At 58.5% G+C, this 21,299-nt stretch overlaps 4 protein-coding genes and 1 non-coding gene across 5 annotated transcripts; 3 read left to right on the forward strand and 2 right to left on the reverse strand.

The window, feature by feature from the left end:
- The first annotated feature begins 404 nt into the window (after nucleotides 1-404).
- SDRG_08686 lies at nucleotides 405-477 on the forward strand. Its single transcript has one exon. It is a non-coding gene; the product is annotated as a tRNA-Val (tRNA).
- Nucleotides 478-717: 240 nt separating this feature from the next.
- SDRG_08687 (hypothetical protein) lies at nucleotides 718-1,546 on the forward strand. Its single transcript, XM_008614580.1, has one exon. It carries the CDS (start codon nucleotides 767-769, stop codon nucleotides 1,391-1,393), a length of 627 nt encoding a protein of 208 aa, XP_008612802.1. The 5' UTR covers nucleotides 718-766; the 3' UTR covers nucleotides 1,394-1,546.
- Nucleotides 1,547-1,750: 204 nt separating this feature from the next.
- On the reverse strand, nucleotides 1,751-6,252 carry SDRG_08688 (hypothetical protein; the record flags this gene model as incomplete). Its single annotated transcript, XM_008614581.1, has 1 exon — nucleotides 1,751-6,252. The coding sequence occupies one exon, from the start codon at nucleotides 6,250-6,252 to the stop codon at nucleotides 1,792-1,794; it is 4,461 nt and encodes a 1,486-aa protein (XP_008612803.1). The 3' UTR covers nucleotides 1,751-1,791.
- Nucleotides 6,253-6,751: 499 nt separating this feature from the next.
- SDRG_08689 (hypothetical protein) lies at nucleotides 6,752-20,823 on the forward strand (the record flags this gene model as incomplete). Its single annotated transcript, XM_008614582.1, has 7 exons — nucleotides 6,752-6,856; nucleotides 6,901-7,003; nucleotides 7,047-7,109; nucleotides 7,151-7,293; nucleotides 7,347-7,622; nucleotides 7,666-7,830; nucleotides 7,876-20,823. 7 exons carry the CDS (start codon nucleotides 6,752-6,754, stop codon nucleotides 20,821-20,823), a joined length of 13,803 nt encoding a protein of 4,600 aa, XP_008612804.1.
- A 44-nt stretch (nucleotides 20,824-20,867) lies between these two features.
- SDRG_08690 (hypothetical protein) lies at nucleotides 20,868-21,272 on the reverse strand (the record flags this gene model as incomplete). Its single annotated transcript, XM_008614583.1, has 4 exons — nucleotides 20,868-20,935; nucleotides 20,986-21,055; nucleotides 21,105-21,158; nucleotides 21,207-21,272. 4 exons carry the CDS (start codon nucleotides 21,270-21,272, stop codon nucleotides 20,868-20,870), a joined length of 258 nt encoding a protein of 85 aa, XP_008612805.1.
- Nucleotides 21,273-21,299: the final 27 nt, after the last annotated feature.

Consider the following 21,299-nt stretch of genomic DNA (forward strand, 5'->3'; position numbering starts at 1 on the left):
AAAAAAGCGTGCGAATTGAAACTCAAAAAGTAATTTAAACGAAATTCGATACTGGAATGCGCCCATGCTTCTTGTTGTAATGGTATGAAATCGATAGAGCTTTGTATGATTTCCACGGCCGCTACATTCCTGGTATGCGGGCAGATTGTACGTGGAAAAGCGCGTTGTTGAAAGCAATCTACTCGAAAACTACCCGGTAATGAAGAAGTATACATAGCTACTGCACTATCGATAAATTAGTGTTAGATGCCGCTGTGGTGCGTCGTTGGTAATAGGGGAGCATCCTTGCGCGCATAGGTACTGTGGCTGGCTGTTTAGTTTTAGTGTTGATTGTATAAGTTTTTGCAATTAAATGTGTGCATTTGGTATATGGGTCGGTTCGATGATCATGGAAATCATCAAAGGTCAGTATCGTCTAGTGGTTAGGACGCAAGCTTCACACGCTTGAGATCGAGGGTTCGATCCCCTCTACTGATATACTTTTTGAACATAAGCGGGCCCATGGTTCCTTGCATTTTTGCCACCACGCCAACGCTCCTTCTATCTTTATGGCTCTCATTTAGCAAAGTGCTTGCAGCAGAGAGCCATGCAATATTTATACGAAGCCACTTGTTGCAGTTGGATTTAAAATGGGTGTGAAATGTGATAGGTATGGAGAACGCCCGGATGCGATCCGGATAATTCCTCAGAACAGGAAAGATCACTTCCAGAAAGATCCGACGAACCTGCGGCTACGGTCTTGTGGCTCATTTGACAATTCACGACGATGGTCCATCCGACGCTCAAGGTGACGTACTTTGACATGGCCGGTCGCGCCGAGCTCACGCGCCTCGCGCTCTATGTGGCCGACATCCCGTTTGAGGACGAACGCCTCACCGGCGAGCAGTTTGGCGCGCTCAAGCAGAGCCTTCCGTTCAAGCAACTGCCAACGCTCACGGTCAACGGTAAGGTGCTGGCGCAGTCGCACGCGATGGCGCGCTACGCCGCGAGCCTTGGTGGCTTGTACCCGGCGGCCGACCCACTAGCAGCCTACCGCGTCGACGAGATCCTCGCCGCGAGCCAAGACGTCTTGAACGCACTCATTGTGGCTGCATTTTCACGCGATGCGGCCGCCAAGCCAGCGCTCCTCAAGGAACTCGCCGAGACAAAGCTGCCGACGATGCTGCCGTGTATTGAGGCGCGCCTCACGTCCGGTGGCAAGTACTTTCTCGGCGACACGCTGACGCTTGCCGACCTCGAGCTCTACTTGATGTGGGGCAACCTTACGTCGGGCAAGTGGGAAGGCGTCCCGACGACCATTGCGGAAGGCTACAAGCGCTGGAAGGCGCTCGCCGCTGCCGTCGGTGCCCATCCGCGGGTCCAAGCTTGGAATGCTGCGCACCCGGGCCAATAAGATGCATTATTCTGAGTCCCGCAGCGCACCACGCATTTGTAACTTGAAAAAGCTATGCACTCCGTGCTGCGAAATGCATCAATTGTCTTCGATCAGCCCACCGCGTTGTACTCGCATGTCCAGAACTGAGTACTACAATAAAATCGACTCGAGCACTTTACCGCCATGTCGTCTGCGCACGATACCACGTAGGTAACCACGCCGTGCGTAGCTGGTCTGGTTGCTAAAGATGGTACTGCCGTAGTGTCTGTTCTGGACTGAATTTCTTTAATGTAGACGCAACGCTATGAATTACATTCGGCGAGTCTGCATGTATAATTGCCGAGAATTTTGAGGACAGAATCCTCCAGCTAGACACAAGAGAGACAACCAACGTGTTAAAATGGTGGCTTGCAAAGTTACAGCTCGTCTTCAGAGCCTTCGTCGTCCTCGGAGCTCTCATCACTACTCGAATCGGACGATGATACGGTCGACGGCGGGATGCTGGCCGAGCTGTCAGAGTCGCCCGTCAGATCGATGGTGGCCACAGCAAGCTTTTTCTGTGCGCGCCGTGGCCGTTTCTGGCGACGAGGACCACATTCACCGCCTTCTTCGTAGTCGGACGCGTCGTCGGGGCTTGATGCGCTGGCCTCGAGATCGTACATGTCGGAGTTGTAGATGGGCTGCGGCCGAGAGCGCTTTGGTGCACCAATCATTTGTCGCTTTATGGCCGTCGGCAATTTGACCCGGACCACGCACGCCATGTCTCTGGGTGGTGACAGCGGCGGGACTTCGGGTGGTGGTGGCGGCGGTGCTTCGTCGGACGACGACGACGAAATGCTATTGTAATCGTCACTCGACGCGGCGTACGCTGCACCGATATCAATGCCGGGCGGTGGTAGAAACGGAAGAGGTGGCGGTGGAGGCGATAGTGGAGGTGGGTCAACGTCATGATGCGGTCTCGGCAGAGTAAGAAACGAGTTGCCTTCGGGCAAGCTTGCAAATGCACCGTCGAGAGGCAGATCGACCCCCCGTGGACTTGGCGACGTCTCACTTGCCAGCGCGACCGCAGCGTCGATCACCGCTGTGCGCACTTCAAGATGACCGTCGTTGGGACTCGGCACGGCTGCGTCATCGATGGCGTCGAACAGCCCGAGTTGTTCATCGCGGGATGTCGCTTCGTCGACTCGGGGCTCGTGCGACGACGGCAACGGTGGTGCTTCATAGGCGACTTGGATCGACACAGGCGACACCATGTTGCCGGACACCTCGATGACGACTGACGCATCATCATCATCTTGCTCTTCGACTTGGTTGGGTGGCGGGTTGGCACGTGCTACGGCGGGTGCAGATGCGTCAAAAGTGGGAAGCGCAGACGTTGGCCCAACATCGAGAGTACAGACTGGTGGTGGCTCGTTGTCGTCGCCGTCGTCGATCTCGATCGTGTCGTGGTAAGCAGCTAACTCATGACGGACACTATCGCCGTTGTACCGAGCTGCGTCGTCACAGCTGACCGACGCCGCTGTAGCCAAACGATGTGTGCTCTTGTCGTTCATCGAGGCAGGTCGGACGTTGCCTTGTAGTTCTGGAGCCGCCGACGCTTCGACGAAGCTACCACCGTTGCTCTCGGGCGCAGAGCGGTCGGCCGTGTTTACGATTGCTATCTCTTCCGATGCACCACTGTCTCTGACTGCGTTGGAGGGCGCCGCGAGCGCTTCTTCATCACCGTCCGCGTCGCTGACGTCGAGCGCGTCATCACCGTCCGCGTCGCTGACGGCGAGCGCGTCATCGCCTTGAAGCATGTCGGCGGGCGTGCCACCGCCCATCTTAACGCTCGCGAGCGCGTCGACGCTGGTATCTAGAGTGACCGCGAGCAGCCGCGACGCGCTTTCGGAGTTGACGTCGCGCCCGTTGTCGGAGGCGTCTTGAAGCAGCTCGTCGTCGTCGTCGTCATCGAGGATTTCAAAGACTTCGACAAACTCGTCGATGCCTTCGTCTTCTTCATCCCCACGTGCGTCGGCCGTCGCATTGTCGCCATCCATGTCCACGTCCGCCGACGCGTCACGTCGTACCTCGTCGTCGTCATCGCTATCTTCGATCTCAAAGATCTCGACAAAAACCTCTTCCGTCTCACTCGCATCGTCTTCACCCACTGCGCTCGTGACGTCCACCGCTTGGTAATGACCACCATCACTCGTGTCCATGCCGACGTCGAGGACGGAGCTGTGATTTGGGTCAGGCACGAGAACGTCGACCGCGGCGTCATCCAGCGGCGTCGCTTCGTCATGTTGAGATGAGCGGTCGGTGTTGATTGGGACGTCGAGTAACGCCGCTTGGGTACCGGCGGTGTTGGCGTCTTGTGTGAGAGCTCCCGCGCCCTCCGGGTCGACGAAGTCCGAGATCGCTGGTACCACCAGGGTCGGTGTAGGCTGGTCACCACACGTCACGACTTTGTTGTCCGTGCTACGCACACACAGAGCGTTGTCGGCGGCCACATCAGCCGCGCGGGTATCGTCGTCGATGGTCGCGACCTCCTTCTCGCCATCCCCAGGCGCGACGACGCCCGCTGAAGCAAGCTCTTGTACGTCAGGAACATCCCCGGTTGCACCATCAGCCACCCTTTTCGGGTTGGACGTGCAATGAGCGACGTCGATGCAGGTGCTGGACATCTCGATGTTTACGGACGCAGACATTTGTGTCGCGGCTACTTCGTCGTCAAGGGACTCGGGTGCGTGGATGCCGTCGTGGTGTTGCGGTGTACACATCACGTCGTGAGCAGCTTGCTCTCCAGCGTCCACAGCGACGGCGGACATGGCTGCGCTTTCGGCGTGCACTTTCTTAAGACCCGCCGTCGAGAGTGCCGCGCTGGGCTCCGCCTCGTCGTTGTCTTTGTTGTGGCCCACGAGGCATGTGACAGCGCTCGTCAAAGGGACGCGAGGCCGGTCGGGCGTCGCTCTGGTACCTTCGATGAGCTCGCGAACGTAATCGTTGCCAGCGGCGTTTGCTGCCATACCGTCCACCAACGGGTGCGCGGATACGTGCTCGATGGAGCCGAGATTGCAACCGAGCAGTGGGCCGAGCGACGGTGCGTTGTCGCCGTCCTGGTCGCTTGCCAGATCCATATTCCACCCAATGCCATCGTCGTAGTGTTCATCAATGCGGCTGGACGATGTTGATCCGATTGAACTGGTCGGCGAGAGCGGTGTAGCTTGGCACGACTCAGTCTCTGGGCGCCACGCGTCCCCGTCGTTTGAGGCCGGTGACACGTGCCCGGAAACACCGACGTCGGTGGTCGAGCCCGGCTCCGAGTCGCTGCCGTAGTTGTCCATGACTTCGACCCGCGACATCTTCTGTACGCGCTCCGCCAACGAGCTCCCATGCGGTCGAGATCGTTTGCGCTGCGCGTCGACTGACACGAGCGTCGACGGAATCGCGTCAGCCAGCAGGTTCATAAGCGCACTCCGTGCTGGCGGTTGGTCATTGTTTGCATTTTGCAGCAGCAAAAGGCTCGCTGGCGACTGGATCTTGCGCGCAATGTCTAAAATGCCCTTTGGCGCGGCGGCCGGCGGGGGTGCCTTCTTCTCTTCGTTCTCGTCGTCGCTCGAGAAGGCAGCGCCCATCGATGCGACGGCATGCGACACGCCATGGCGCACGCTCGGCATCTCCTGTCGGCGCGGCTGTGCCGGTCGTGGTCGTGGTCGCGGCTCGATCGAGACGCGCCGACAGGGGCAGTAAAAACTCGGGTAGATGCGGCCAGGGCTCACGGCGTACCATTGCCCCGAGGAGAGACCGTGAAACTCAAACGAGACAAGCGTGCCCTCGTGGAAGAGCCCCGCGAGCGACTCTTCGAATTCGACTTCAATGTCCTTGGCGCCGTCCACGGGCGGCTTGTGCCGACAGACGGTCAGTGCCACGAACCGACCGTCGCGAGGCATGTCCTGGGCAACGTGCATGTACGAGGTAAAGGACGCGACGACACGGACGCCGGCCGCGCGCTGCGAGAGCGCCATTGCAATCAGTGGGCCAAAGCTCTCGCGCGTCGCCGCGTCCAGCGCATTTTCGCCGAGGCATGCTGTATAGAGCGCAAGGCGGCCGCGCTCGGTCGTCATGTCCACGTCAAGTGCTTTTCGCCCGAGGATCGTGTGCCGCATCGTGTTGACACCGCCGGGAAGACGGTGCTTCAAGCAGTGCGAGTCGGCAAGCTCCTTGAGTGCGCAGTTGGCCAATAGCCGGGGCACTCGGAGCGCATCTTCCGAGAGCCCACGGGCGTCGCCGAGCTCATCGACGTAGCCAGCTGCGATCTTGGCGGCCATCGTAAACACGAGGTGGATGTGACGGTCATGGTCGGTCGCCCGCGTCGTCTCTTTGAGGAACTTGGACATGGCGCGGACGAGTGGGAACGTGCGCGTGAGGTAGGTCCCCAGCCACTCCTCGAGCTTGGCTGCCATGGCATTGGGCGACGGGTCGCCAAGGGAGCTTGCGCCATTGAGAAAGTTGCGGGCCATGTACGCCGCGAGGTACACTTGCTTCCAGTCGTTGCGATCGTACATGATACGGTCCATGAGCGTCTGTTCCGCTGGCGTCGGTGGCGCGGGCTCAATGTCGCCATACTTGTCGCGTTTTGGCTTGGCTACGCGCGCATTGTCCGGCGGCGTGTGAGCTCGAGACGGCGGCTTGTGCCCTGGGTCCCGCGGTGTGCATGGCACCTTTCGTTCATGCGCCGGCATCTTGCGCGCGTGGGCTAGCGACTTGCGCGGATGCGCCTGCGGGCCATAAGACGATGGTTTGCGCGCTTGGGCCGGCGCGCTTCGAGCGCGATCGATCTTCTTGTGCTTCGGATCGCTGCGGCGCGCTCCGCCACTGCGATCGGACGTTGCCATTGATATCCTATTTCGAAGCGGTATCCGGATCCCCGGTCAACTGGAAAGCCGCTTCACATATATAGTGTTACTTTTAGGCCTGTGGCACATGCATGGCTGCACGCGCCTACGGCAAAAACTCGACCTCGTTTGGTATGATCAAGGGTCAATATACAGTTTATTGACCCTTGGTATGATGCAGCGCCGTGTGTATGGCGCCATCATGACGCGCCTCCTTCTTGACGGCGCTTGCGAATGATGCTCGTACTTGGATGTCGACTTGATTTGACCCTCGATCCGCGTGGAAAGCTGGTAAGATTGACTCGACTCATAGTCGAGTAGGACAACAATAAACTCGTCTTGTGCGTAAGGAGTCGGTCATCCTCTGTCTGGCAAACGCTCACAGAGACTTTTGTGCGTTGCGGGTCCAAAGATGACGAAATTAGTATAATGCACAAAATAGTGTATCGGTTGTCGAGACGGCGCAGTTGAAGAGTCGCGGGATCTTAGCCTAGTCGTGATGGACGACATCACGCGCTGGGTCCGCCGGCTCGTGTGCAAAGGCCTTGACGTCGACGACGACGTGTACAACCGCGTCTTTGAGGAGACGTCCAAGACCGCCAAGGTACACGCTTCGAGTCCATGCGGGCGAGGCTCATGCCCATGCAGAAGCCGCCGACCCGCGACTTGTACCGTAAGTTCTTCTCGAGCGAGACGGCTGCGGGCAACGTCCTCTTCTTCTACACGACACAATACGAGATCGACGTGGAAGGTAGCCAGCATGCGCGCTGCCATGTCTCTCATGCGTCGGCTAGTCGAGGTCGAAGAGGAGGTCGATGCGCCGCCCAAGGCGATCGCCGCCGAGGCGCCGCGCCCAGGTGCGCCTACTGCATGGACATAGAGCCTCATCAAGTGGTAGAAGAGCCGACAGCAGACGACGCGGCTAGTAGTAGTAGCAGCAACAACAACGGCTTGCCTGGTCCCGTGACCGTCGAGCAAGACGAGCGTGACTTGGCCGCGCCTGCCGAGAAGGTCAAGACGATTCGCCGCATCACGACGCGGGTATCCCTCGACCTATCGATATCATGCATGGCGTATTGATGTGCGCATGTCAGGAAGCCAAGGACATGTGCAACGTAAGCTTGAACGTGCTGCCCGTGCACGACGGCCCGTGCGTCTTTTTCATCAAGAGCGGCGACGGCCCCGTCGCGCTTCTCTCGAGCGAGGCCGAAGACATTGCGAGCAACATTGAGGTCGGGTGCTCGACAGGCGACTTGCTGTCAAACCTCGAGGGCGTCATCTGCCACGTGTTCATTCCCGTGCTCGACCCCAAGCTGCTCGCCGAGGGCGGGTACGAGACCGAGCTCACCGACGCCCACCACGCGCTCAAGGTTGCTCTCTTTATAGTCTTCCAGGAGCTACAAACGTGTGTAGGTCATTGACGCAGTCCGCAACGAGTTTCGGGGCAACCTCGTTAAATTTGCATCGCAAATCTCCAATGCGATGCAGCAGATCCAAGGCGACGTGCACCTCGTGATTCCGCCCGTCTCGATCGACAAGCCGGAAGCCTGTCTCGACGACTACGAGCTTATCAACACGGTGCCCACCACATGGAAATACCTCGGCTTCTTACCGCCCATGTAGCTCGAGCAAGCACTCGAAGAGTGGTACAAGGTCGTCGCGATGGTGGTCGACCAAGAGGCGCGCAAGGCACCAAAGCGCAAGGGTCCGTTGGCCGAAATTGAGTTTTGGCGCGAACGCAACGCGACGTTGAGTACGATTTTTGAGCAAATCAACATGCCCCACGTGCAAAAGATGCTCACGCTGCTCGAGCTCGTCGAAGCCGCGATGCTCTCGACGTTCCGGTATCATTTCTCCGAGCTCAGCAAGCAGTACATTGAAGCCAAGGACAACGTCAAGTTCCTCACGACGCTCGAGCGCCACTTCAAGAACCTCGCGGTCGGCTCGTTCGGAACGATCGCGGACACGCTGCCGTCCATGATGAACGCGATCCGCATGGTCTGGATCATCTCGCGCCACTACAACACGGACGAGCGCATGGTGCCGCTCATGGAGCGCATTGCCTCGGAGATTGCCGACAAGGTCGCCGGCGCCATCAACATTCACACGTTTCTGCGCAAGCCGCCCGAGACGGCGCTGCACGCGATCGAAGAGGCCAAGATGGTGCTTGATCTGTGGTACACGACGTACATGAAGGTCCGCGAGCGCATTGAAGCGAGCGGGACCGACCATCGATGGGAGTTTGACCGAAAGCGGCTCTTTGACCAAACCAACTACATGGCCAAGATTTGCGAAAACCTCCAAGAAGTCGCGACCGTGCTGGACCAATTCCACAAATTCCTCGGACCCGAGCTCAAGAGCGTCACGGGCGACTCGCAAGGCATTGACGACGTCATGGCGCGCGTCGAGAGTCTCATTGCGCCCTTCGAGAACGTTCCGTTTCGCATCTTTGACCGCGGCTACAAGACGAGCTGGGAGTCGGTCATGGTGCAGTTCCGCGAAAAAGTGGTCGAGATTGAGACCATGACGCGCAAGTTCATCGACACGTCGTTCCAGAAGCTTCGGTCGGCCGAGGGCGCGTTCGACTTGCTCCAGAACTTTCAAAACATCCAGTCGCGCGACTCGATCAACAAGCAAATGATGGAAAAGTACAAGGACATTTTGATGCAGTACAGCAAGGAGCTCGAGAAACTCACCGAGCAGTTTGAGCTCAACAAGGCGCGACCGCCGATCTACAAGTCGCACCCGCCCGTCGCCGGCGCGATTGCGTGGGCCCGGGCGCTCTACCACCGCGCCAAGAAGCCCATCATGCGCTTCCGGGCCATGCACGATTTGCTCAAGTCGCCCCACGGCGAAGAAGTCAAGGAGAAATACCTCGTGTTTGCGCGCGCCGTCGACGCCTACATCCGCGGCCTCCATCTCGAGTGGAAGGAAAAGGTGCCGTCCATGACCAACGAGCATCTCAAGCAGCCGATCCTGGGGCCGCCGCTCCTTGAGACGAGCAAGATCGAGAACGGGTCGCCTTTGCTCAAGCTGCCGCCGCCGCCGTTTTACCCCAACTTTGCACCCGAGCTCTCGATGATCATCCGCGAAGCCAAGTACATGGACCGGCTCGGCTTTGACATTCCTGAAGAGGCGCTCAACGTGACGCTCCAAGAAGGCAAGTACCACCAGATTGTGCAGGACCTCAAGGGCATGCTCAAGCAGTACGACGCGCTCCTCAAGAGCCTCTCGCCCGTCGAGACGTACCTTCTCCGCGGGCAGCTCAAGGACCTCGACGATGCGCTCCGCGTCGGCTTTTACCCGCTCAACTGGAACTCGCAGCGCATTTTTTCGTTCATTGAAGCGTCGCTGAAAGCGCTCAACCAGTTTGGCAACATTGTCTCGCAAGTCCACAAGAGCGCCAAGATGATCGAAGAGGTCGTCGTCACGATTGAGAACACGATGCTCATCAAGATCAGCGACTACGAAGACGGCGTCGTGACCGAAGTGGGCGAGTTTTACGAGCTCATGGAGCGCAACCGCGTCGCGCGCATTGACGAGCTCGTGCAAAACTACAGGAGCATCGGGCCGCTGCTCATCAAGGTCGAGGAGGTCGTCGCGGGCGTCAACACGGGGTGCAGTCCCAAGCTCGCGACCTACTACATGTACTGGGAGCGGCGCGTGTTCAACGCGATCACAAAGATGATCATTGGCTCGATGACGACGTTCCAAGCGCTTTTGAACGTGCACCAAAAGGACGTCTTTCGCCAAAACAACAACAACGCGCACGAAGCCAACAAACTCAAGCGCCCACCGCTCTGCAAGATCAAGGCTACCATGAACGGCAAGGACATTGTCGTGACGCCGACGCTCAGCGACATGTACAAGTACCTCAGCAAGTGCGTCAAGCACATTGTCGAGAGCGCCAAAGCATTTGCACGCTGGATGCACGGTACTTGCCGCGAAACCGAGCCCCAAGTCGCGTCCGAGGACGACGAGCCCGTCACGTTTACGTTCTACAATGACATTTCGCAAAACCCGTATGTGATCAAGATGACTCTCTCGCTCAACCAAGAGATCCACAAGGTCTTCAACATCATCAACAAGTACCTCGACTCGTGGCGCCGGTACGACACGGTCTACGCGCTCTGGAACCCGAAACGTCGCGCGGCCTTGGACAAGCTCGCCGACAAGAAGCCGAGCTGCGTCTACTTTGATGCGCGCATGGCGTCGTATGCGCGCCTCGCCGATAGCGTGCGTAGCCAGCCGACTGAGAAGGAAACGGACTTTCTTCAAATCAACTGCTTTGCGGTCGCAGTGGCGATTGCCAAACAGGCCGAAAAGTGGAAGGACGACTATGGTCAGATTTTGCTGGAGCTCTCGACCAAGAAGCTCGCGGCCAGCGTCGCCATCATGGACGGCTTTGAGAAGGAGCTGGTGGCGGCGCCGACGGACCTTGCGTCGCTCAAGGCGTTGTTGAATACGATTGCGCGCATCTCAGCCTCGAGTATGGAGATGGAGCTCGACTACTGCGACATTGCCGAGCGGTACCGGACACTGCAAACGTACGCGATCGCGATGCAAGACGGCGGCGCCGAGGCCACGCGCGCGTTTGAGCTCGAGTCGCGCTGGAAGAGCCTCGTGATCGCGAGCAAGACCAAGGATCTACGGCTCATCCACGTCAAGGACCAGTTCCGCGTCGTGACCAAGCAAGACACGGCGGCGTTTGCGATCGACTGCAAAGCGATGCGGTCCGACTTTTTTTCGACTGGACCTGGCGGAACACTCTCCGACTTGGACGCAGGCTTGGAGCTCGTGACCGAGTACAAGGCGCGGCTCATGGCGTTCAAGAACAAGCGCCAAGAGCTCGTGAATGCCGAGAACCTCTTTAGCCTTCCGTTGAGCGCGTACCCCGAGCTCCAAGAGGTGGCCGAAGCGCTCGAGAAGCACGAGCGCGTGTACGCACTCTATATTGAGCAAAAGGAGTTTATCACGGGCATGTCGGGCGTGCTCTGGGGGGAACTCGACGTTGGCTTCATGACCAAGGGCATCGACGAGCTCGAAAAGACGTGCCGCAAGTTTCCCAAGGAGCTTCGCGCGATGGCGACGTTCCAAGAAGTTGAAAAGCAGATTTTTGCGTTCAAGGAAAGCATCCCGCTCATTGCGTCGCTCAAGAACGACGCGATGAAGCCGCGGCATTGGGAAGAGCTCATGGGCGTCACGCAGGTCAAGTTTGAAATGAACCTCAAGACGTTTACGCTCGGCAATCTCTTTGCGATGCAACTGCACCGGTTTGCAGCCGAGATTGGTGACATTGTCAATGCCGCGATGCAAGAAGCCAAGATCGACATGGAGCTCCAAAAGATCGAGGACGTGTGGGCCAAAGCGACGTTTGAAGTCGCCAAGTACAAGAAGAACGGGACAGACCGTGGCTGGGTGCTCCGCACCGCGGACGAGCTCAAATTGACGCTCGAAGATCACATGCTCAACCTCCAGACGATGAGCGGGTCGCGCTTCATTGCGAGCTTCTCGGACCGCGTCCGCAAGTGGGAGAAGAAGCTCAACATCGTCAACGAGTGCATTGACGTGTGGTTTGTCGTTCAGCGCAAATGGATGTACCTCGAGAGCATCTTTATCGGCGCCGAAGACATTCGGCTCCAGCTCCCGGAAGAAGCCAAGAAGTTTGATGCGCTGGACAAGGCGTGGAAGGGCATCATGGCGGCCACATACAAGAACGCAAACGCTGTCGATGCGTGTACGACCGACAACCGTACCGAGACCCTCCTTGGGCTGTCCGAGCGCTTGGACAAGTGCCAGAAAAGCCTTAGCGACTACCTCGACACGAAGCGGAATTCGTTTCCGCGCTTCTTCTTCATCTCGGACGACGAGCTCCTCTCGGTGCTTGGGTCGTCGGACCCGACGTCGATTCAAGTGCACATGCTCAAGCTCTTTGACAACGTCAAGCTCCTAACGTTTGCGCGCAACAACCGCAACGTGACGGCCATGGAGAGCTCGGAAGGCGAGGGCTTTGCCTTTCGGACCGTCTCGGTCGTCGAAGGACCCGTCGAGCAGTGGATGACCGGTGTCGAAGACGAGATGCGTGCGACGCTCCAAGTGATCGCCAAGGAAGGCGTCTTTCATTACGCGCGGTCGCCGCGGACAACGTGGCTCGGTGACGTCCTCGGCATGGTGGGTCTCGTTGGCAGTCAAATCTGGTGGACGTGGGAGGTCGAAGACGTCTTTCATCGCGTGGCCGGCGGCAATAAATATGCAATGAAGGAGCTCGAGGTGAAGCTCACGGGGCAGCTCAACGACCTCGTGCGTCAAGTGCGCGAGCCCTTGCCCAAGCAGACGCGCAAGAAGGTGAATACGCTTCTCATCATCGACGTCCACGCGCGCGATATCGTCGACGCGTTCGTTCGGGACTCGATCTTGCACGAAAAAGAATTCGCTTGGGAGTCGCAATTGCGCTTTTACTGGGACAAGGACGTCGACGACGTCGTCATCAAACAGTGCACGGGCACCTTTCGCTACGGCTACGAGTATATGGGTCTTAACGGTCGGCTCGTCATTACGCCACTCACCGATCGCTGCTACATGACGCTGACACAAGCGCTGACATTCAAGCTTGGCGGGTCTCCCGCGGGGCCAGCCGGGACGGGCAAGACAGAGACGGTCAAAGATCTCGCCAAGTCACTCGCGCTGCCGTGCTACGTCATCAACTGCGGCGAGGGCCTCGACTACAAAGCCATGGGCAGCATCTTCTCGGGGCTTGTTCAAGTCGGCGCGTGGGGCTGCTTTGACGAGTTCAACCGCATCAACATCGAAGTACTTTCCGTTGTCTCGGCGCAACTGCGAGCGATCCAGAATGCGCTCAACACGGACAAGCCAACGGTCGACATTGGCTTTGGCACAGAAATCGCGATTCATCGCACAGCAGGGTTTGCAACCTGCGGCTTCTTTATCACGATGAACCCGGGGTACGCGGGCCGCACCGAGCTCCCAGACAACCTCAAGGCGCTCTTCCGCCCCGTGACAATGATTGTGCCGGATCTGCTCATGATCTGCCAGATCATGCTTTTTAGTGAAGGCTTTGAGAACGCGGTGGCGCTCGCGAAGAAGATGACGGTGCTCTACAAGCTCTCGCGCGAACAGTTGAGCAAGCAGTACCACTACGACTTTGGGCTCCGCGCACTGAAGAGCGTGCTCGTCATGGCCGGTTCCCTCAAGCGCGAGTACAGCGACATGAGCGAAGACTTGGTGCTCATGCGCGCGCTGCGCGACTCGAATATGCCAAAGTTCGTCTTTGAAGACGTTCCGCTTTTCCACGGCCTCATCAACGATCTCTTTCCTGGGCTCGACTGCCCGCGCGTGGGGTACGCCACGCTCAAGGACGCGATCGAAGCCGACTTGGACGCGGGCGAATACCGGACCACGGATGCCGCTGTCTTTCGGGAACAGACGGACAAGATCATTCAAATGTACGAGACGATGCTGGTCCGGCACACGACCATGATCGTCGGCCCGACCGGCGGTGGCAAGTCGCTCGTGCTGCAGACGCTGGCAAATGCGTCCAAGGTCGCGCTCGACGAAATCGTCAAGATCTTTGTGCTCAACCCGAAAGCGCAGTCGGTCGCTGAATTGTACGGCACGATGGACCCAGTCACTCGCGACTGGACGGACGGTGTTCTTTCCAAGCTCTTTCGAGAGCTCAACCAGCCGCTGCCACCCGGAAAGGAAAACGAAAAACGCTGGCTCATCTACGACGGCGACGTGGACGCTGTCTGGGTCGAAAACATGAACTCGGTCATGGACGACAACAAGTTGCTCACGCTACCGAACGGCGAGCGTATTCGCCTCCAAACGCACTGCAGCATGATCTGCGAAACATTCGACTTGCAGTATGCGTCGCCGGCGACCATCTCGCGTTGTGGCATGGTGTGGGTCGACCCAAAGAACCTCGGGTACCGTCCGTTCTACGAGCGCTGGCTCAAGAAGCGCACCAAGCTCGACGACAAAGGCCCGCTTTTAGAGCTTTTTGACCAGTATGTACCCAAGTGCGTCGACTACATTCTCGAGGGTACAGTTGGCACCGAAGTCGTCGGTCGCCTCACCCAAGTGATTCCGATCTCCAACATGGAAATGTGCAAGCAGTTGACGAACGCGATCGACAGCTACTTTCCGGAAGCGCCCCTCGAGCGCATGGACATTGAAGGTCTCTTTCTCTTTTGCCTCGTGTGGTCGCTCGGCGCCGCGCTCATCGAGCCCAGCCGCGTCCGCTTTGACGAGTTTCTCAAGACGATCGCGACTTGCGCGATGCCAACGCCGTCGCTTTACGCCTGCTTTTACAACTTTGAGACGCACAAGTGGCAGACGTGGGACTCGCGCGTGCCCTCGTACGTTGAGCCGGCGCCGTTCAACTTTTCCAACGTGCTCGTGCCAACGACAGACTCGGTCTTGTACTCGTACATTCTTGCGACAGGCATGAAGACGGAGCGCCCGGTCCTTCTCGTTGGCGACTCGGGCACGGCCAAGACCGTGACGGTGACCAACTATCTCCGCGAACTCGACCCGCAGACCACGTCGTCGCTCAGTATCAACTTTTCAAGCCGGACGAGCTCGGCCGACGTGCTCGCCAACATCCAAGCCAACGTTGATAAGCGCACGGGCAAAATCTACGGCCCGCCCGCGGGCAAGAAGCTCGCTATCTTCATCGACGACATGAACATGCCCAAGGTCGACTTGTACGGCACGCAGCAGCCCATCGCGCTCCTTCACTTTGTCGTGAGCAAAGGCTGCATGTACGACCGTGGCAAAGATTTGGACCTGCGCATCCTCAAGGATTTGCTCTACATTGGTGCCATGGGTCCGCCAGGCGGTGGCCGCAACAACGTCGACCCACGGTTCGTCGCACTCTTCAACGTGTACAACTTGACGCCACCGACAAAAGACGTTTTGCGCAACATTTACGGCTCGATTCTGACGACATATCTCCGCAACTTTGCGCCGCCCGTGCAGGAGGCTGGCGCCAAGCTCACGGACGTCCTTCTCCGCCTCTTTGACGTAATTGTCGAGAAGCTGCCGCCGACACCGTCAAAGTTTCACTACATCTTTAATCTCCGAGACCTCGGCCGCGTCTGCGAAGGCGTGTGCATGGCGACGCCCGACCGATTCGACTCGTCGGCCAAGCTTGTTCGACTGTGGCGCAACGAGGTGCAACGCATTTTTTGCGACCGCCTCACGAGCACGACCGACCTCGGCGTTGTCGACAGCGCTACTGCAGGCCTTCTCAACGAGGTGTTTCCGTCCGAAGCACCCGTCGCGCTCGTGGACCCTCTGCTCTTCGGGGACTATGCGGACTGTCGAAATCGGCTCGGCGGTGGCGGTGGCGAAGACCTCCGATTGTATCAGGACATGGACTCGTACAAGCGGATCCAGTCGCTCTTTGAGGAAGTGCTCGAGACGTACAACCTCGACAACAAGCCAATGGCGCTCGTGCTTTTCGAGATGGCGCTGGAGCATCTCTCGCGTATTCTGCGCATCATTCGCAACCCGCTCGGGCACGCGCTACTGATTGGCGTCGGCGGCAGTGGGAAGCAGAGCTTGTCGCGCCTCGCTGCGTTTACTGCGGGCTACGATCTCTTTGAAATTTTCCTCACGCGCGGCTACGGAGAAACCGAGTTTCGGGAAAACCTCAAGGATTTGTACCGGAAACTCGGCAAATCGCCCGTCGTCTTTTTGTTTACCGACGCCCATGCGGTTGAGGAAGGGTTTCTCGAGTTCATCAACAATATGCTCACGACCGGTATCGTCCCGGCGCTCTTTGAGCAAGACGAGAAGGACCAGCTCGGCGCCACCGTGCGGCAAGAGGTCAAGGCGGCGGGTTTGGTCGAGTCGAACGAGAATTGCTGGAAATTTTACGTCCAGCGCTGCCGCCAGAACCTGCACGTCGTGCTCGCCATGTCACCGTCGGGCACGACGCTGCGCGTGCGCTGCCGGAACTTCCCCGGCCTCGTCTCGGCGAGCGTCATTGATTGGTTCTTCTCGTGGCCCGAAGACGCGCTTCGGAATGTGGCGCGCTACTTCTTGCTCGACGAGAAGATTCCCGAAGAGCACCGGCCCGAAGTCGTCAACCACCTCGTCCACGCCCACTTGCGCGTCGTGACGGTCGCGCACCGCTTTGCGGTCGAGTTGCGCCGCCACTATTACGTGACGCCCAAAAACTACCTGGACTTTATCGCCAACTATCGGCTGCAGCTCAAGGAGAACAACCAAAAGGTCAACGCCAGTATCGCGCGCCTCAAAGGCGGCTTGACCAAGCTCGTGGAAGCCAGCTTGGCCGTCGACCGCATGCAAATCGAACTTAGCGAGAAGAAGATCATTGTCGACGAGAAGACAGTCGCTTGCGAAGCGCTCATCAAAACGATTGGCGAAAAGTCGGCGATTGCGAGCAAGCAGCAAGAAGTGGCTGCGATCACCCAGATCGAGTGCGAGAAAGCGAGCGTCGTCATTGCCAAAGAAAAGGAGGAGGCTGACGCCGCGCTGCTCGAAGCGCTGCCGGCGGTTGAAGCCGCGGCGCAGGCGCTCCAGGACCTCTCGAAAGCCGACTTGACCGAAATCAAATCGTTTGCGTCCCCGCCCGCGCTCGTCATGTCGGTGTGCATGTGCGTGCTCATTCTGCGGCCGACAGGTCAAGACCTCGACTTGGACTGGAAGGGTGCCAAGGTCATGCTCAGCAACCCAAACATGCTCAACTTGCTCAAAGAGTACGAGAAGGACAAGATCACGGCCAAGATGATCTCCAAGATCAAGACGTTCTTCAAGAACCCGGACCTCAACCTCGAAACGATGAAGTCGATCTCCAAAGCCGGATCCGGTCTCCTAGTGTGGGTCATTGCCATCGTCAAATACTACGACGTTGCGCGCAATGTCGAGCCGCTCAAACTCAAAGTCAAAACGATGGAGAAGGAGCAAGCCGTCAAAGAGCAAGAGCTGCTTGAGCTCAAAGAAACACTGGAGCGGCTCACGGTCGACCTCAACGGCCTCTCGTCGGCGTTTGAAGCTGCCAATGGCGAACTCCAGGGCCTGAAGTCCCAAGCCGACCAGATGCAAAAGCGATTGAGCGCCGCGAGTAAGCTTCTCTCGGGTCTTGCAAGCGAGAAGACGCGCTGGACCAAGGACATTGAGAGCTTGAACCTCCAAGGCGAGCGGCTCATCGGCGACTGCCTCCTCACCGCGAGTTTTCTCAGTTATGCCGGCGCGTTCAGCTTCGACTACCGCTACGAACTGATCTACGTCGACTTTTTGACCGACGTGACGGGCCGGAAGTTACCGGCAACAGACCCGTTCAAGCTCGAGAGCTCGCTGACCAACGACGCGACCGTGCAAAAGTGGGTCGCGGAGGGCCTCCCGGCAGACGAGCACTCCGTGCAAAACGGTATTTTAACGACCAAAGCATCGCGCTTTCCGCTGTGCATTGATCCGCAGCAGCAAGCCGTCACGTGGATCAAGCGACGCGAAGAGAAGAACAACTTGACGGTCAAGACGCTCAACGACGGCGATTTCATGAAGCATCTTGAACTCGCGATTCAGTTTGGCAACCCGTTCTTGTTTGAGGCCGTCGACGAAGAGCTCGACCCGATTTTGGACCCGGTCCTTGAAAAAAGCACGTTCATGGAAGGCTCCCAGCGGCTCATCAAGCTCGGCGACAAGAACGTCGAGTGGGACGCCAACTTTCGACTCTACTTTACGTCCAAGCTCGCCAACCCGCACTACTCGCCCGAAGTTATGGGTAAAACCATGATCGTCAACTACTCGGTGACGCAGGCGGGTCTCGCCAATCAACTTTTGAACGTCGTTGTCGCCCACGAACGCCCGGACCTCGAGGAGCAGTACCGCGAGCTCGTGCGCGACATGTCGGAGAACACGCAAATGATCGTCGAGCTCGAAGACACGCTGTTGCACGAGCTCTCGACGTCGACGGGCAACATCTTGGACAACGAAGAGCTCATTGTGACGCTGGACGAGACCAAGAACAAGGCGACCGAGATCGGCTCGAAGCTCGACATGAGCAAGTTTACAAAGGATGAAATCACAAAGGCGCGCGCCGTGTACTCGCCGGTCGCGCTACGCGGCAGTATCATGTACTTTGCCATGTCGTCGCTCTCGACCATCATGAAGATGTACGAGATCTCGCTCACCTCGTTTTTGACGGTCTTCAACTCAGCGCTCGACAACGCCAAGCGCGACGTGGTCTTGGAGAAGCGACTCCGCTTCATGATCCAAAGCATCACCGAAATGATGTACGACTACACGTGCACCGGCATCTTTGAGCGCCACAAGCTCATGTTGTCGTTCCAAATGACCGTCATGATCATGGCAAGCGCCAACGAGCTCGCGCGACCGGAGCTCGATTTTTTCCTCAAGGGCGACACGTCGCTCGAGGCGGCGACCGTCAACAAGCCGGACGGCCTCGTCTGGATCGCGGCTGCTGGCTGGAAAGACTTGCTCTGCCTCACCAAGATGGCCGGGCCGTTTGAAACGCTCTTGAGCGACGTCACGACGCACAAGCGGGCGTGGCAAGAGTGGTACGAGCTCGAGGCGCCCGAGCAAAGTCCGTTCCCGTGCGACTACACGACCAAGCTCTCGCCGCTCCAGCAGCTTCTCATTTACCGCTGCTTTCGCCAAGATCGCGTCTACAACGCCATGAAGCTCTTTGTCATGGCAGTCCTCGGCGAAAAGTACGTACAGCCGCCCGTCTTGGACTACGCGCGGATTTACGCTCAGAGCGCGCCGACCGCGCCGATTGTGTGCATTCTAAGTCCCGGGGCCGACCCGCAGAGCGACATCCAGACGCTCGGGGAGGCCACGGGCTTCTCGGGCCACAAATTTAAGTTTTTGGCGCTCGGCCAAGGCCAAGGACCGCTCGCCGAACAAATGCTCGAGGCAGGCTACACGCGCGGCCACTGGGTGCTATTGCAAAACTGCCACTTGCTCGCGAGTTGGCTACGGACGTTGGAGAAGACGCTGCTGGCGATGCACAAGCCGCATAAAGACTTTCGTCTCTGGCTCACGACCGAGCCCACGGATCGGTTTCCGCTCGGCATTCTCCAGCGGTCCCTCAAGGTCGTGACTGAGCCACCAGACGGGCTCAAGCAGAACATGCGGTCGCTCTACTCGAAACTCGACGAAGCCCTCCTCGACGAGTGCCCGCACCCGGCGTTTAAACAAGTCGTGTTCGTCTTGTGCTTCTTGCACGCTGTCGTGCTCGAGCGCCGGAAATACGGCAAAATCGGCTGGAACGTGAGCTACGACTTTAACGAGTCGGACTTCAACATTTCGCGCAAGCTGCTCTCGCTCTACTTGCACAAGGCGTTTGTCGACGGCGACGAGCAGCTGCCGTGGGGGTCCCTCAAGTATCTCATTGGCGACGCCATGTACGGCGGGCGCGTCTCGGACGACTACGACCGGCGTGTCCTCACGACGTATCTCTCCGAGTACATGGGCGACTTCCTCTTTGACGACTGCCAGCCCTTCTTCTTTAGCCGGTCCGGCTTTGACTACCGGCTCCCGGTGGACGGACCGCTTGAGTCATACTTGGCGACTGTCGAGGCGCTGCCGCTCACGAATTCGCCGGCCGTCTTTGGCTTGCACCCGAACGCAGAAATCGGGTACTACACCAACATGACCAAGTCTGTGTGGCGCGACCTGATCTCGCTCCAGCCGCGCTCGGCGGGCAGCGGCGGCGGTATCTCGCGCGAAGACTACATTACGAGCATCGCGACCGACATCGAGTCCAAGGTACCCGAGGCCGTCGACGTGAGTTTGATCCGGAAGCGGCTCGGGGGCACACCGACGCCGACCCAAGTCGTGCTATTGCAGGAGCTCGACCGCTGGAACGTGCTCACGGCCAAGATGGCCACATCGCTCGGGGACCTACAGAAGGCGCTCATAGGTGAAATCGGTATGAGCGACGAGCTCGACGCGGTCGGGTCGGCCCTCTTTGACGGGTTCTTGCCAAATATGTGGCGGAGTCTGTGCCCGAAAACAGAAAAGCCGCTCGGGAGCTGGATGGTCCACTTCATGCAGCGCTACGCGCAGTACATGAACTGGATCGAGCATGGAGACCCCGCGGTCATGTGGCTCTCGGGCCTTGGCATTCCAGAGAGCTACCTCACGGCGCTCGTCCAAACGACTTGTCGCGCCAAGAACTGGCCGCTCGACAAGAGCACGCTGTATACGACGGTCACCAAGTTCCGCGCTGCGGCCGAAATACCCTCGAGGCTCGACTCGGGCTGCTACGTCTCGGGGCTCTACCTTGAGGGCGCGTCGTGGGACCTCGAGAAGGGCTGTCTCTGCCAGCAGCAGCCCAAGAAACTGGTCGAAGAGCTCCCAATCCTCCAAGTGATCCCGATCGAAGCAAGCCGCCTCAAGCTCCAAAACACATTCCGGACACCGGTGTACGTGACGCAGTCGCGACGCAACGCGATGGGCGTCGGGCTCGTCTTTGAAGCCGACCTCTTCACGAGCGACCACATGTCCCACTGGGTTCTCCAAGGGGTCGCACTTGCGCTCAACACGGACTCGTAGTCGATAGAGATGTGACTTCGTCCAATATTATGTACAAATACCGATCACTCGGCGGCGTTGCGCAGTGCAAGCCCGACGCGGTGGCGCTCGGCCTGCTTGGCCTCGAGCTCGGCTACATGTTCGCTCGGTGAGGCCATATTGGCATCTTGCTGAGCATGGTACCTTTCTTGGCCTTGACCAGCACATCGCGCTTCTGGACGAAGAAGACGTTGCAGCGCTGGACGTACGTCGCCTACGCCATGTTGTTGTCGTCGTCGCGCATGGCAGGAGCATGGACGTACCTTCTTGGGCTTGACCGAGTCGAGCTCCGCCAGCGCCACGTTAAGGTTCTGGATCTACATGAGAGCGTGAGCTTAGGACGCGCCGGTCACAGCAGCACGCACGTCCTTGTCGAGGGCCTTGGCGTCCAGCGCCCACTTGTCCTTGAGCACGCTGCTGTTGCTGTCCATCGCCGCTTCAAGTGGACCCAATGATAA

This window comes from Saprolegnia diclina (genome assembly GCF_000281045.1).
Source record: "Saprolegnia diclina VS20 unplaced genomic scaffold supercont1.27, whole genome shotgun sequence".
Classification (NCBI taxonomy): Eukaryota; Oomycota; class Saprolegniomycetes; order Saprolegniales; family Saprolegniaceae; genus Saprolegnia; species Saprolegnia diclina.

What these genes read in the sequence shown, in the direction of transcription:
- SDRG_08687 (XM_008614580.1), top strand. Translation starts at nt 767, where the DNA reads ATGGTCCATCCGACGCTCAAGGTGACGTACTTTGACATGGCCGGTCGC.